The sequence below is a fragment of the Canis lupus genome, chromosome 4 (genome assembly GCF_003254725.2).
Source record: "Canis lupus dingo isolate Sandy chromosome 4, ASM325472v2, whole genome shotgun sequence".
Lineage (NCBI taxonomy): Eukaryota > Metazoa > Chordata > Mammalia > Carnivora > Canidae > Canis > Canis lupus.
Window position 1 is genome coordinate 61,936,463 of NC_064246.1, and position 15,397 is coordinate 61,951,859.

The window sequence follows — 15,397 nt, forward strand, 5'->3', positions numbered from 1 at the left end:
GAGAAACCAGACACTAAAGGCCATGTACTATATAATTCCATTTATATGAAATGTGCAGAACAGGCAAATCCTAGAGACAGAAAGGAAATTTTGGAGTGCCGAGGGCTGAGAGAGAGGACAAATGGGGAGTGACTGCTAATGGGTGGGGAGTTTCTTTTTTAAGTGGTGAAAATGTCCTGAAGTTTGATAGCTGTGATGACTGCAGGTGTCTGTGAATATACTAGAAATCACTAACTTGTATTATTTTTCAAAGAGTGATTTTACAGTCTGCAAATTATAGCTCAATAAAGGAAAATTAAATGTCTATAGAGCTGAATGAAAAGATGTTAAAGTATATGCTAGAGAAATACAAAATCCAAGCAAGGTAAAGGAAATTCTTTAGAATCTTAGGAGGGCATGTCTGCTCCTGAGAGGAGACCCATGATATAGGCAATGATAATTTACATCCTGGAGGTTCTTTTTGTTGTGGCAACTATTTTTGTAAAGAGCCTAACTTGGCAACAAGTGACCCCAAAAATTTTGCCCTGGACATCTGTCACTCCAGTCACGTGTCAGCCTAAAAACTCTGTTTGAAAAGCAACTCAAGTTCAATGAGGTGGGAACCACATGTTGAATGATAACCCATTTCATTTAGGATGGAAAGTTGTCTCCTTAGGATAGAAAGTACTTTCCAGGGAAAGTATTTTTAACCCTGGAGAATTTAACATTAAGAGTATAAAAATAACCAAATCTACAATAGTAATACTTTTATTTCAAGTATATATTACATTTAGGTCCACCTGGTACATTCACTTTATAATTATTGTTTAAAATGTGTAAATTATTTCAGAATTGGCCTCCTATGTAGAAAGATACGAGGGGCTCCAAGGTGGTTGTCAGTTAAGTACCCGACTCTTGGTTTCAGCTCAGGTCCTAATCTAATGGGTCATAAGATCGAGCCCTGAGTGGGGCTCCATGCCCACCATGGAGTCTGCTTGAAGATTCTCTCTCTTTGCCCCTCCCCCCACTCATACACTTTCTCTCTCTAAAATAAATCTTAAAAAAAATATGAGAATTTAGTTAAGCTTGTAAATAGTATTAGAAAGTACCAGAGCTTGGGACACCTGGAGGGGCTCAGTGGTTGAGCATCTGCCTTTGGCTCAGGTTGTGATCCTGGGGTCCTGGGATCAAGTCCCTCACTGGGCTCCCTGCAGGGAGTCTGCTTCTCCATTTGCCTATGTTTCTGCCTCTTTCTCTGTGTCTCTCATGAATAAATAAAATTTTTTTTTTTAAAGGAAGGAAGCAAGCAAGCAAACAAACAAACCAGAGCTTGAGGGGCCCCTGGGTGGCACAGTCAGTTGTGCGTTGGACTCAGTTTCGGCTCAAGTCATGGTCTCAGAGTTGTGAGATCAAGCCCATGTTGCACAGAGTCTGCTTGGGATTCTTTCTCCCTCTCCTCCTGCCCCTCCCACTCATGCATTTGTGCTATTTCTCTATCTCTCTCTCTCTCTCTCAAATAAATAAATCTTACCCCTCCAAAAGAAGAAAATACCAGAGCTTGAGAGTCATTGAATTTATAAATTTAAATGAAGAAATGCTTAAGAACTCTTGCTGAGCAAGAGAAAAGACTTAGCTACTTGAGGGTATTTTGATTATTACAGTCTAAATGCTGAAAAAGAAGACTGAATATATTAAATGTATAAATGGAGTCTTGGAATGTTTAAAAATGGTTAATTAAACTAAGTTTATAAAAGGACCTAAACTATATCCTGAATGTATTGTTAAAACTTAACAGGTATATAGACAGAATGGTGAGATTTTTAAACTGCATATAATAGCTTCAGGAAAACCTGGGTTTTAGACATTGTATATTTAGTAAATTGTATGTTCCTTTTTAAAACTGCAAAGTCACAATAACTAGATTGCTCTGCACTAAGAGCCATCCTTGAAGGACACAGGCCGTGGACCCTATGCCCTGGCTAGTTCTTGCTGCTGCAAGGAAGTCTCCACATAAAAGAAACCCAGGCTGAACACAGAGGGGTAAAAATACGGCTTTATGACTACAATCCAAAGTATCTGAAATTATACATGGAGCCTGGCCAGATGGGAAAAGCCAACTTCTAGGCCCCCCCACCCCGCCCCCCAAGAGTCTGAGTCAAAGTGGGGAAGAGCTGGTCTAGCAAGTGAGTCCAGCCACCCAGGCTCCTTGTACCCCTGCTGGACAAAGTGGGAAGCTACAAACAGCTTTAGCCAGGGATTGGCAATTTTTTTTTTATTTATTTTTTTGTAAAGGGCCAAACAGTAAATATTCTAGGCTTTGTGGAACATACTGTCTCTGTGGCAGTTACTCAACATTGCTGTTGTAGGGTGAAAGCAACCATAGACAAGTGAGTAAACATGGCTATGTTCCAATAAAACTTTATTTGCCTGGGTGCTGGGAGGTAACCAACAGTGGCTACTGTGACGAAGGTCCCGTCTACTTTAGTTTCTTCTACGTTAAGCCTTCTCCTTGAGGTGATAGGAAGACATCAGCTGGATTAAAACTATGAGTATCTAGAAGCCGATTCTTTCCACTTGTGGATGGAGGCACCTTCCATTGGATGCAGAAGTTGGAGCAATTGAGCATACAGGAGTCGCCTCAGGCTCGGGAGGGCCAAATAGAATCCCTGCGATAAAGGAGATGCTCTACAGGAATGCTGGGTATCTTCCATTGGCCTGTGAAGACGGAAAGCATCCATACCTAATTCCTGCCTCTCACAGTGGTTGTCCAATAAGCAAGCTTTTTGAATAGGAGACTGAGACAAACCTTCTAGGCATATCGAAAAGAGAAGATAGATGTAATTAGTTCTGTAATTCTCGGGTACCAGATTAAGCCAAAAAACAGGAATGCTTTTCAGATTCTAGCTCCCACCGCCACAGCACTGGGATCATTTTATTCAGCTCTTCTGGAACACAATAACCTCTCCCGTACAGTGGAAGCCTGAGTTTTTATGTAACTATTATCACAGCATATAACACTCTCCACACATCAGAGATTACTGATTGGGCAAGAAGACTTCTCATAAGGGCGAGGCTCGATCACAGGTCATAACCTGCAGGCATTTGTCTGGTTTTTAATTATTCCAAGGTCAGGCAGGCTGCACTTTGCTTAAGAAAGAAGTGATCTTAACCATAACTACACTTTCATATTACACCTAACATTCTTGAAATCAGTCATCTGTTATAGATCTGCACTCCCAAAGTAATATTGTGGTGTTGGTTAATTTTAATGTGTTTTCTGGTCCCTTTTAGTACTCATTAAAAAGTAAACAATATCTGTTCTGTGTTGTAAGATCTTCGGGACTATGGCAAATTGGTTTTACTTGTATTATTTATTTCTGCCTTTAATGACATATTTAGTACTTTTCTAAGGATTTCAAAATCCTGCAAGCAGAACAATGAAAAGGGGAACAGCTGGTGCTGCTCTCTCTAGACTAACCTTTCTTTGAACAAGCTGCCAAGAATGCACTCTGAAGAATCTTAATGATGCCATGCCACTTTATCTCCAGACCCCATCCTGGAGCCATGGTGTGGGCAAAGTTCTCTCTGACTTTGGTGAAGGTTACCAAGTTAAGCCTACTCCATGAGCTTCTGCAATTAAGACCACAAAACGGGAAGGCCCCTCAGCAAACTCACCTGTGAGATGTACATACTTGTGTATGCTGGTAAGTGCTTGACAACCGACTCTCTAGAAAGAAGAAAGTCTTGGTTTGTTGCACTTGCAGATTTCCATGGTGTAAATAGTTCAGACCCCGGCCAATTTCATGACTCGTGCATTTTGATGTCCTTGTGCCTGGAGGTGGAAAGAGAAGGCACCTGATCAGCATTTCAATACAAATGTTTCATGTTTCCCCCAGTGTGACATGGTACCACAACAGGTGCATCCACTCTAGTGATTAAAGTTTAAGGAGCCCAGGTGAAGATGAGGCAAGTTCTGTTCCCTTTTTGACAGCCATGGACAGTATCCTACAAAATTTCACAATTTATTCAGACTCTCCTAGCATCCTATTAATTGGAGCCCTGGAGTACATTTATCATCTAGACCCTACTTTTACCAGAGAGTTCAAAACCAGTATGAACCTGTCTCAAAAAACACGATTCATACAACTATTTGAAAAATACAGGCGTGCCATGGACATGTTGTGTATTTAAAATGACAAGAAAGCCATAATGGCTCCTCTGAATGAAGATAGTTACTGAGTCACGTTCTCTTGCATCATGCTCTTGCTGGCCTACCAGACCCCCAACTGCAGCAGCTCTTTCTGCTGGCTCTCTGTGTTTTGCCTGCATTCTTCATCCAGTGTCCCTATTGTCTTGTCTCACCTGCTGATTGATCGCCTTCGAATTGAAGGAGCTGAAGTTGTCAGCCTGTCTCCTTCGTGAGACTGATTCCTTGTCCAGAGATGAAGAAAGAATGTGCCTTTATTTCTAAGGGTTCTTTGAACAGTCTTCTACCAAGATATTTCTTTTTCAGATTGACTTATATTGTCTTAATACTCCTCTCTCTATTTGAATCAGTTCCTTTTCTTCCAGTTGAAGTATAATCAGGGTGCTATAAAGGAGTGAAAAAGCCTTTAGTAAACTGTACAGTATTAAATTTTTATGGTCACTAAAAAGCCAGGGGCCAAAGGGCTTGTAATCTTATAATGTAAATGATGAGGACAGTTCCCTCTTCGGGCTATTGTTTCTGGGTTTTGTTTTACGGTATTCTGCTCTCATCAGTGGAACCCCGTACATTGGCAAGAGGAGCAGTGGCACAAGTGGCTCCTTAAGGCACACACACGCCACCTTCCCACACTCACCAGTTTTGTTCAGGAAGTGGTGGTTGAATAAATGAGGTTTGGGGAAGCCAACTTTTAGGACCCACATTTTCAAAGCTCCTTATACTTAACTTCATCCTACCGCAGTGCACCACAGCCACCCCCAAGTTAGGAAGGGTCTGTTATAACCTGCTAGTTTTTTCCCAGAGGGAATATATGTGTCCAGTGTAGGTTGGGATCTAGAGAAGTGCGGGCAGAAAAGATATCCAGCTTCTATCTCTGGTGGTGAATGTGTGGGAAAAGAAACTAAATCTCCCCAGACAGGGCCAGAGATACCTGCATCGGTATCACCCCAGGTGGCATTCTGGACATGGGAGGGGGTGAGGCATTTTTGGTTACAGCAATGACTGGTTGGGGCTAATGGCATTGAGTTCCCTAGAACTAGAGGTGACATATTCTAGGGTTCTCAGCACAGTCCCATGCAGTAAAGAATTGTCACACACCCTAAACCTCTTTTTAATGTCTTACAACACATTCATGTGGGTCAAAGCACTGTTTATAAGTATCTGAGCTTAGAACGTAGCTCTATGTCACATAAAAACACTAAGTCATCCCTTCTGGACTGTTCTTTCCCCCGCTCCCCAGAGTGTTTAAAGGAGAATGAGGCCAACTCTGGGCACACACTACTTACATGCTTTAATAACAAAAATAAGAAAAACAAGCAGTTTATTTTTATAAATAAAATGAGATTTGCAGGCTTTTAAAAGGGAAGACCTATTATTGCAGTTCAAAAGCTATTTACATGACTTCCAGAAATTTAGTCACAACAGGTTTGCAAGAATTAAAATAAAATTTTTGCTTGTGAAGTGAGGGCGAGATAGGGAAATCACTGTCATTACATAACCCTGTTAGAGGTCCTAAGTAGGAAAGGATTATTCTTTCTACTCAAAGAAACATAAAGGACATCTACTACCCAATGAGGGGGTCTCCTGTGCCATGAAAAATCTCACAGGTTTCACACCTGCTACAAACATGAGCAGCAAAGCGATGGTGCCAAGATGTCTCTGTGCTATTAGGACTTTACAGTAAATGTGGTGTGGGAATCACGGGATGCAGTAATGCACGTCACCCCACAGTGGCATGAGTGAAGGAGGGCTCTGGTGACATATCTAAAATAGGTTGGCTACTTATGGTGGCTTTGTTTTCCTATCTCTAGGGTGGACACATGGCCACTAACAAATGCCCACTCTCTGTGGCTAACCGAAAATAGCCAACTGACTACAGGTTGCCAAGCAGCTGTATTCTGATGTCATTGCCCCAAGTGCTATCTCCAGGAGCCAATGTGAAGCAGTCACCTCCTCCTCATCCCTGCCATTTCCAGTGAAGCATAATATTTAAGCCTCTGATTAAGTATTTGAAACATATGATTTATGTTGGTCAAACTTAAACACCTTATTCTTTAAAATTATACATCAGCATCATGGAAGGACAGGAAAAGCCACGGTGGACAAGTCAAATGTGACTGTAATTTATATCTTCATAATACAGAGGAGGTGAAATTTGAAGTTCAAGTTAATATAACAAAACTAAATGAAGGTGCACACCTGGGTGGCACAGCCGGTTAGGCATCTGATTCTTGGTTTTGGCTCAAGTCTTGTCTTGGGATCGTGGGATCAAGCCCCGAGTGGGGCTCCGCAGTGGTCACAGAGTCTGCTTGAGAGTCTCTCTCGCCCCCCCTCCCCCCACACTTTTGTGTGCTTGCATGCACGTGCCCATTCTGTCTCTCTCAAATATATGCTAAATGAAAATCCTAACCTAACTGGAAAAGTTCAAGTCAGAGCATGAGGTCTCCATCTTCTCCTCTCTTGTATTATCTGCTTTGTTTTTAGAAACACGAAACTCTGGGTAATGAGAAGCTATGTTCTGGCAGCAAACGGCAGACCACAGCAACTGTGGTTGAAACACACTGAAATGCCAGACTAGTTTTACAATTGATATTATAAATGTAGGGTGGTGTGGAATCATTTGGATACCAGTCGGGGGGAGTATGGAAGGGTGAGTGAGATACCCCACTTAGGTTACAGATCCAAAAATCTCAGGTTACGCAGCCATATTTGTCAGCTTAACACCTTTAGGCTCCTTTATCTGGTGACCACCCTGTAATGGAACCTTCCATTTCCTCCTCATGTTTCATATTCAGCAGGAACAACTTCTGAAACTACCTTCAGACATCTTTATTATCTTCCAAGTGTGCCTACGCGATAGTCTATATTTTCAGTTGCCTAGAAACCAATCAAATGGGTACCTAAAACCTTACTGGGTTTTTTTGTCTGGTCCGTATTACAAAATACCACAAATTCTATTCTGTGATTATTTCAGTCTAACATTCTTTTCAAATTTGACGTTAATATGCCACCAGGATCAATTCTGTGAATTTTTAAGTGAACCGTTTAAAGGAAGTATTGTTAGTAACATGCCCTTACTGTGTTAGTCCTTTTTTTTATTTTAATATTATTCAATTTCTTGCCACCAGCCCTCTTCTCAGTTACTGGCAATACTTAAAATGATTTGGGGACACCTGGGTGCTCAGTCGAATGTCTGCCTCTGGCTCAGGTCATGATCTGGGGGTCCTGGGATCCAGCCCCATGTTGGGCTCCCTGCTCATTGGGGAGTCTGCTTCTCCCTCTCCCTCTTCTGCTCTCCCTGCTTGTGTTCTGTGTGTGTGTCAAATAAATGGATAAAATCTTTAAAAAAATAAAAAATTAAATGATTTGAAGTTATGAAATGTGGCAAGGGTACAACTTTCCTCATGGAGCAGATTTTTGATGTTACGGACCCTCCCCTCTTGGTGGGAGGCATTATTGATTTGACCAGATTCCCCCTTGCATTGTAAGCACTCAGTAGTGCAGTCTGAAGCTCCACTTTGTGGGAGAAGCAAAGAGCCTAACATCTCTGATTTTAAACTCTTCAGAGATAGCCAGCTCCTCCATCAAGCTGTAGACTCAGACACATTCCCCAACTGTCCTCCCCACCCCCCACCCCCCACCAACTCTTCTCTCCCCCTGCTGGCTGATGGCCTCCCTTGGTCTGCTGACTAGCAAGCCCTCCATTGGTGGGGCAGGGCCAGTATGGTACTAGTTACTGCACAAGCAATTACCGCTTCTCTTGGAATTGTTTTCAGTGCTCTAGAGAGAAGAAACTAAAAGAATGGAATTTACATTTTCCATAAGGGAGAATCCTCTTAATAACATGATTTGTAAAATACCTCGGGTGAACACTGTTCTGAAGTTGTATACCCATTTTCTGATCTGAAATGAGGTTTTCGTTACTTCTCAGAATCAAAATTAATAAGAGTTCTTCCATTTTCACAGGCTTTTTAAAGTAATAGTATTTATTACTACTTTGCAGACATTTACAGAAGGACTTCGGAGACACATTTGAATTATAAAATGTTAGCATAATTGTGGTTCCTAAATTAGCATAAAACCTTAGTATTTCTTACATATATCTTGCTCTCATGAAAAAAATGTACACATATTTTAATGCCACTTTTGGATGATGTACCTCTGCCATAGTCTGGTACTTGCAGTGATAGAGGCAAAATAAAACCCGATCTGAGAATGGCATATGGTTGAGGCACTTTTTTTTTTAGGTCAGGTGTTGACTAAGGTAAGACCTTGGAATTTGCTATGGCACATGGGATTTACTGAAATTCGTTGACCAAGAATGCCTTCCAACAACGGCTCTTCTGATGTTGCTATTCACTATATTTTATGTTATGTAAACCTCACTAGACTATCAGTACAGTGTTCTGTTCTTGTGGGATATAGTGTGGGCAGGAGGATAGCTTTATGAACTTTGTGTTTTATCATACCCTTTGAGATTCCTCACTTCTGGGGAAGACATAACAATTTGATATTTCTTCACAATCACAAGCTGGTAATCCTGGATGCTATTAGTATCCAAGGCACTATACTAAGAATGACTTGTGACTGGATATTAATCAAACAGGTTTTTAGGATACTAAATTCTCTACTCACATGCTAGTTATAAGGTGGTGATTTTTACCTCCCTGAAAATTCAGGACTAGGAGAAAAATAAAAAGCGGGACACTTTATGTATGTATGTATGTATGTATGTGCATACAAGTTTAAATATGCATACACACACACATACTCAGTTTCTATCCTCTTTCATAAAAAATGCTTTCTCAAATCTCAAAATTAGATGCTAGAAATTTAAGGGAGAGAGAGAGAGAAAAGACTATTTAAATGATAAGTTTTTGTGGTGTATATGTTTGGTAGTCAAAGCAGTTTTGAGTAATTGATATAGTACATACTGTAGGATGTCACCAATTTAAGAAATTAGCAAGGAGATGTAGCAAAAGCTGCTCTGCTAGTTGTTTTGATGGAATTGAATCTTTTTGGTGTCTGCAGTGTACTTTGCCCTGTGTGGTGGTTGTACATGTAGTTCTTTCTTAGACTTCATCAGACCTCCCATGCTGATAAGTGTGTGGGTGAAATGGCTTGCAAGCAGGTCAGTCACCCCTAAAGAAAACAGTCCTGGGTCACAACATATAACCCACATTATAACAACAGCTGTGGATGGAGTTCTAGAAAGTCCTAGGCATCGCAGTTCACAAAAGTTCTCCTTGAAATTCTCCTTCTTCGTCACACTCAAAATTTTGGAATTAGGAAGATTCTGATATAACTAATAACATATTTATCTTATCCCCCCTTAAGGTCAAAAAATATTTTGAACTTGAACCACTTGCACGTGGAAAACGCTGGATTCTGCAGCCCTGCTCGCTGGATGACATGGATGCACTGAAGGAGAGCTTCTCTCAGCTGATAAATTTGTTAGAAGAAAAAGACCATGAAGCTGTAAGAATGTGAAATCTGGCAAAAACACGGGTTCCCAAAGGCCTTGAACCTATCATGTTAGTTTCTCATTTTAATTTTATTTTGGTATCAAGACTTTAATGGCTTTAGTGTCTCTTTTCTCCTAGTTATCTCAGACTCTCATCTCTCTATTAAAGTGAATATTCTGTAAATCAGGTGAATTATCATCGGCATTAACGTCAAGTACACACTACTGAGAGAGAATTTATTCTCTGTTTACCACTAATTATCTTCACCGCATGTCTCTTCCTTCTGTTGTTCTAAGCAGCTCTTCTATACTCTGTGCTAAAATGGATGGAATTCGTGGCTCACAGAAATCAAATCCCTTGTGAAGGACTCAGGGAGACTCAGAACCTTGACTCATTTTCCCTGGGTTTGTGGAGGTGGGGGAGCACTATGTGACTGGAGCTCCTCATTTTATGTCTATTGTTTCCAAGATCTCTTGGGATTTTTATTTTTTTTATCATATTTTATTTTTGAGGGGTTTTTTTGTTTGTTTTTTTGCTTTTGTTTTTGTTTTATATATACGGGCCTTATAGATTATAAGAGAAAAATGAGCACCAAAAATTTCAATGAATCACCTTATCAGAGAGGACTATCCTGCCAGGATAAAATTAATGTGGAAGGACTTAAAGACAAGATGTGTAATTTCCTTGATTACATCCGAAGTCTCACTCCCCTCTCTTAAGGGCAAAAACTTCAGTTTTTGAAAAGAGGGAATGTAGGCACAATGCATGCATCACTGATGACTATTTCATCAAGTCCTCAAGTATTTTTTTCTTGGAAAGATTTCCCTGCATAAAGTCAAGCTGCGACATATCTTTTTCTAAAAATCGTAAAGTGATTGAAAGAAAGAAAATAATTTTTAAAATAATAGATTAAAATTTTAAAAACAGCCAAATGAAGTATATAGTTTATACTGGCTAGGGTTTAAGCTGGCATGGATTTGACAAAGAAAACAAAGACAGAATCATCTGTATATTCATTCATTAAGTGCTAATGGAGTTTAACGGAGTCGCTGATTGTCTCCAACGAGTAATTAAAGGTCTATCAGTATTCCTATTATAAACCTCTATTTTCAGGGGTTTCAATGTGCCCTTAAAAAATGTGCTGGGGCTGCAGCAAATCATTTTAGGGCTTAGATTCAGTCTTTGGAACTCTTTTTTTGTTTTTGTTTGTTTCCATTTAATTTAAATGATAAAATTATGTAGAGATAAATATGCAGTTTTACCAAGGTTTGGCACCTTTGACCTTTTCTAAAACAAGAATAACCTACAAATATTGAAGTTTATGGATGTAATACTCTTTGGCACATTTTGTAGACTTCTGGCCACTTCAAACACAAAATGGCCAAATGATAGAAAACTGCTCCTTTCACCTGAGCAATAAAAACATGTTTGTAATTTTTAGGTAGCATAGACTGGTTCTCAAATACCACAGACTCACGCTGTATTACATGGTGATGTAATACCTTGTAATTCTCCAGAAGATACACATCACTCAAATACAGCTTTTGTGGTTTAATCTTGTAGGTGGATTTTAACGAAATCATTACCTTTAAACATCGACCACTTCTTTAAGCTTTTTTTTTTTTTTTTCCCATGGAATGGATCCAAGAGGATTCATATTCAATCTTGTCTCCAGCATCCCTGAATATTTTTACACTGTGTAATCCGTGAGCAGCACAAAACTTTCATTCCGATGACCAGTGACACAATTCGCGCTTTCATTTTTGTTCTGTTGTGCTCATCTTCTGTGAAAAATAAATGATTATTAGGCATTGCTCTCTCTGCAAGTTCATTAAATGTAGACTGTTGTCTTTTTAAGATACTGTGGCTGAGTGCTCCTAAGCCATCTGTTAAATGACTTCCCGTTGTCTGTATGTGTGTTCATGTGTGCGCCAGTGATGGGCTTCTCCTCAGACCCACGACTGTCTGCAGTGTCTCAGCCGTCAGAATGAAAACATTATCAATCAGTACCCAACAACAGCTGTTTTTGACAAGTTTCTGTCTGACGCCTAATGCTTTACAACTGTCAATAAGGCTCCTTCTTTGTCTGGCAGTTCGGAGCTCGCCGTCTTGCTGCTTCCTCCGCGGCATCCTGTCCTTGTAACCCTAGAATTGGCCTGTTTGGGAAATCCACTTGGGGGGCGGGGAGGGGGCTCGGCCTGGCGAGTGTGGGTGGGTGGCGGGTGGGTGGTGTGTGTGTGTGTGTGTGTGTGTGTGTCTATTCCTACCTTCATGTAAAGTGCCACAGGTGTCTTAGTTTGCATATTCAAATATTATATAGGAAAAACAGTCTGTTATGTATTTCTTCACTTAGCTTCTTGTTATATTTATGGAAGTTACCCGTTTTTGTACCTTCTTAGCTAAAGCAGTTGCCTTTTTGTAATGGCAATTAATTTATATGACAAAACTTTGTATCTACTGTAGTTTATAGTATCAGTTGCTAATTAACTGCCATATTGCCCTGTCTTTCTATTAAAAAAGAAAAAAAAAATCTGTATCTATACTTAGAGGGTAACGGATTCATGTGGACAATTGCCAGACGAGAAGAACTTGTATTGTCCGTGATTTATATATGATTTCCACTATCTTCAAATGAAAATAAACGCTGAGTAGAATTGATGTTTTCAGACTGACTCCTTTCAAGCTTTAGCATTTGGGAGTCCCAGATTCCTGTTTACATTTGTGTTGCCTGTTTAAGTCTTCAAAATAAGTTCTGCTGCTCTTGGGTCAAAACAAATGATTAATTCACATTTCCTTTGAAGCTATTGTGAAAACCTTAAAAGACAAAAAAAAAAAAAAAAAGGCAAAAGCAAGTGTCTTTTCCAGTTGGTTTGTCTTCAGCAGCGATTTGCTTTCATTGGAGCCGTTCCTCAGAATGAGTGAGCAGAGTCAAGATGTTAATATAAAGTGTCACCTTTCAGTCAAAACCTCATCTTATAATATTTGCTACAAAAGCAATGTTCTAGGAGTGACCGGAGCAATGCACTATTTCCTTCAGTGGCCATCAAAGCCCTAAGGAAATAGATATTTTTAAGTAACGTGAGGAAATGCTGTGTATCTACAGGTCCATCCTTAAGAACCAGAGTAATGTGTAAAAGAGAAAAAGAGTGAAAAAGAACACTAAAAAGATAGCATGATGGAAGAAGAGAGAGAAAGAAAAAGAAAAAAAGTTCATGGTAGAAGATGAAAAATTTAAATCCCAGCTCTTTATCTGGTCCCAAACGCAACATTATCCTGACACATCATTTGACTACACAGAGAGCTCACAACACCACTTCTAAGCTGGGATCCAACCTGCATTCCTAGCTTTGTTTCCCAGGTTGGCAATTAGTAGTTATTAAGTTCCTCAGCATCTCAGGCCTATCCAGGCAAATGTGGTAAGAACTGTATGATTTTGAAGCAAATGGGTTTTCTTAACTTCCAGATGGAATATTCAGACTCGAGTGGAAATCTCCTATTCATGCCTGGCTTCATCTTCTTTATAATTTTAGAATGCGTTTTCATTAACCTTATGACCTAATGGTGAAAACAGAAAGGCAAAAGTATGTAGAGGGGGACTGGGAAGTGGGAGTTGCCCTTTGGGAACCCCCATTTTCATGGAGTTTGGGAGGGAGGATCTGTCTTTGTTATGCAGAAACTTTAGGAGAATATAGATTCCCTGCCTTGCTTTTCCCCTAGTCTGGGTTCTGGAGATCTGAAGTCCATGCTGTGAAATGCATTATCACATCATGTTGGGAATTCCTGGCTTCCAAGGGTTCACAACTTTTGGTCACCACTGACTCAGCATGATTAAATGATTTGCATCTCAGGGTTAAATGTTTTCCAGCTCAGATGCACAGAGTGACTGATGAGCCCGCGTTTTGGCACCCTACCCCACCCCCCTTGCAACTGATTTAGGAACATGAAAAGGATCCTGTGTAAGACCCAGAAGCCTCCGATGGGGTATCACTTTCCCCTCCCCTTCCCCATTCTCTTTAAGTTAAAATCTAACTGAGAAACTGGCTTTCCACCTACTGTTTCATGCAAGCTGGGAATTCTGACCTCTCATCCTGGGGATTCATCTGTTTGTGACAAACTCCTCATAAGGTGGCTTTCTGTGAAACCGAAGAATTTAAAAGGCAGCAAGAAGCATCTCTCCAACATATGCCTTGTCTAGCATCTTTCTTTCCTTACAGAAAAAATGAAGTAAAAAGCGCATGATTCTTCCATCAGATTTTCTCTGTATTCCCACCTTGCCTTCCATCTCTGCTCTATCCATACACTCTCTTCACTGGATGCTGGTTTAGAAAGGCCACCTATTGTGTTCTCAGGCTCTGCTTGCCCCCACCCTTTCATGTCCCCCTCTGGTCCTCAGATGAAATGGGAGTTTCCATGAGACACTCTATATGAATAATGACTTTTTACAAGGAAATAGTTCGGCCTTGGTGGTTTAAAGCAACCTCACTTACCATACCTTGTGAGGTCACTGATAACCTGCCTGGAGAATAAAGGGACTCCTCAATTTTGTGCCTTGCTAAGGTTCAGCCTGGCTTAGGACCCTGTGTGACTCCCGATACCCCACTACCGAGGTATACATTTCTACATCCATGGACCAACGTGAAAACAGCCATCAAATTGCACATAGAGGATCTTCTGCAAACTACAAAGAATGATTAATACTTTTTTCCCCTTTTCTTGTTCAAAAAATCTCTCCCTCTTATTCTGATGCTCTCAAAATATTCCACATAGACATTTCAGCCCAGTTCTTTCTAGTAGTGATATTCCAACCGTGGGGGTCAGCTGGCAGTGTCATTCCCAGAAAGGAAAGACCGGCTCAAGTGCATGGGGACAAGGCACACACTGACAACGAAAATAAGCCTTTAAGAAGCATCATAGTCCCCAGCCTCCCTTATTTCCCTATTTCCTCATGGAATATTCCTCGTGGGAGGTGAGCAAGATGGCTGTTTCAAAAAAGCCTCAGATCACTTACATCCCAGGCAACCTTCCTTGTAGGTGTGAAATGCAGCCTAAAATGCCACAACCTTCCCTGACAAGTGATTCATTGAGACAAAGGCTGGAGCTCCAGCATCAAACAGATGTCAGACAGAACACCAAATGCCTATAAATGATTGCTTTGCAAGCAATGGAATGACTGGAAGGCCTGGCCTGATGATGTACTCCATGTCTGGACAAGCTTACAGAAGACATAGGTGGTGGGGAGGGGGCAGGGGAGCCATTTCTAAATGGAGTCTGTGAAGAAAGCTGTTTCTGGAGACAGAAGTGAAACCACAACTCTCACCTGAGAGGCTCACGTGGAGAAGAATGATTTCTGGCTGGTCTGTGCATAATATATGTAAAGGTCAATTAGAAAAATGCATGTCAAAGGCACCCTGAAGCCCAGACTGGTACAATGTGATGTTAAATCAGTAGACATATAAATATCAGAGTAAATTAAAAATGAGAAGATTTGGTGGAACGGAAACTGCTCAGCACAAGGCAGAGACAGGAATGCAAACAGTAAGTCTGGCTGTCATTCTCTATAATCTGGAGCAAGTCAGCCTCGGCTCTGGACCTTCTCCAGTTGTTTTACAACTTTCTAGACATGGGGTGTATCAACCCAACACTTTTATTAAGCGGCTTCGACAGGATTTTCAGATGACAGCTGTCAAGAGTCACCTGACCATTGTCCTTTTTATAGGTTTTATGTCACATTTGGAACTTTTGGTTTCAA

General features: G+C 40.6%; 1 protein-coding gene and 1 long non-coding RNA gene across 5 annotated transcripts in view; one reads left to right on the plus strand and one right to left on the minus strand.

Moving 5' to 3' along the window:
* ARL15 (ADP ribosylation factor like GTPase 15) overlaps positions 1-12,306 on the plus strand; it is a 404,586-nt gene extending 392,280 nt beyond the window's left edge. For 3 of the 4 annotated variants that reach the window (XM_025434385.3, XM_025434383.3, XM_049109269.1), the window contains one exon: positions 9,521-12,306. In XM_025434385.3, the coding sequence (XP_025290170.1) occupies positions 9,521-9,673 (153 nt within the window). In that variant the 3' untranslated portion in view covers positions 9,674-12,306. The remainder of the gene's footprint in view (positions 1-9,520) is intronic. The other variant, XM_049109271.1, reaches the window with a different exon arrangement.
* On the minus strand, positions 2,386-4,672 carry LOC112651307 (uncharacterized). The gene is made up of 3 exons (XR_003130734.3): positions 4,342-4,672; positions 3,655-3,811; positions 2,386-2,694 (listed from the first exon to the last, which is right to left on the minus strand). It is a non-coding gene; the product is annotated as an uncharacterized LOC112651307 (long non-coding RNA).
* Positions 12,307-15,397: the final 3,091 nt, after the last annotated feature.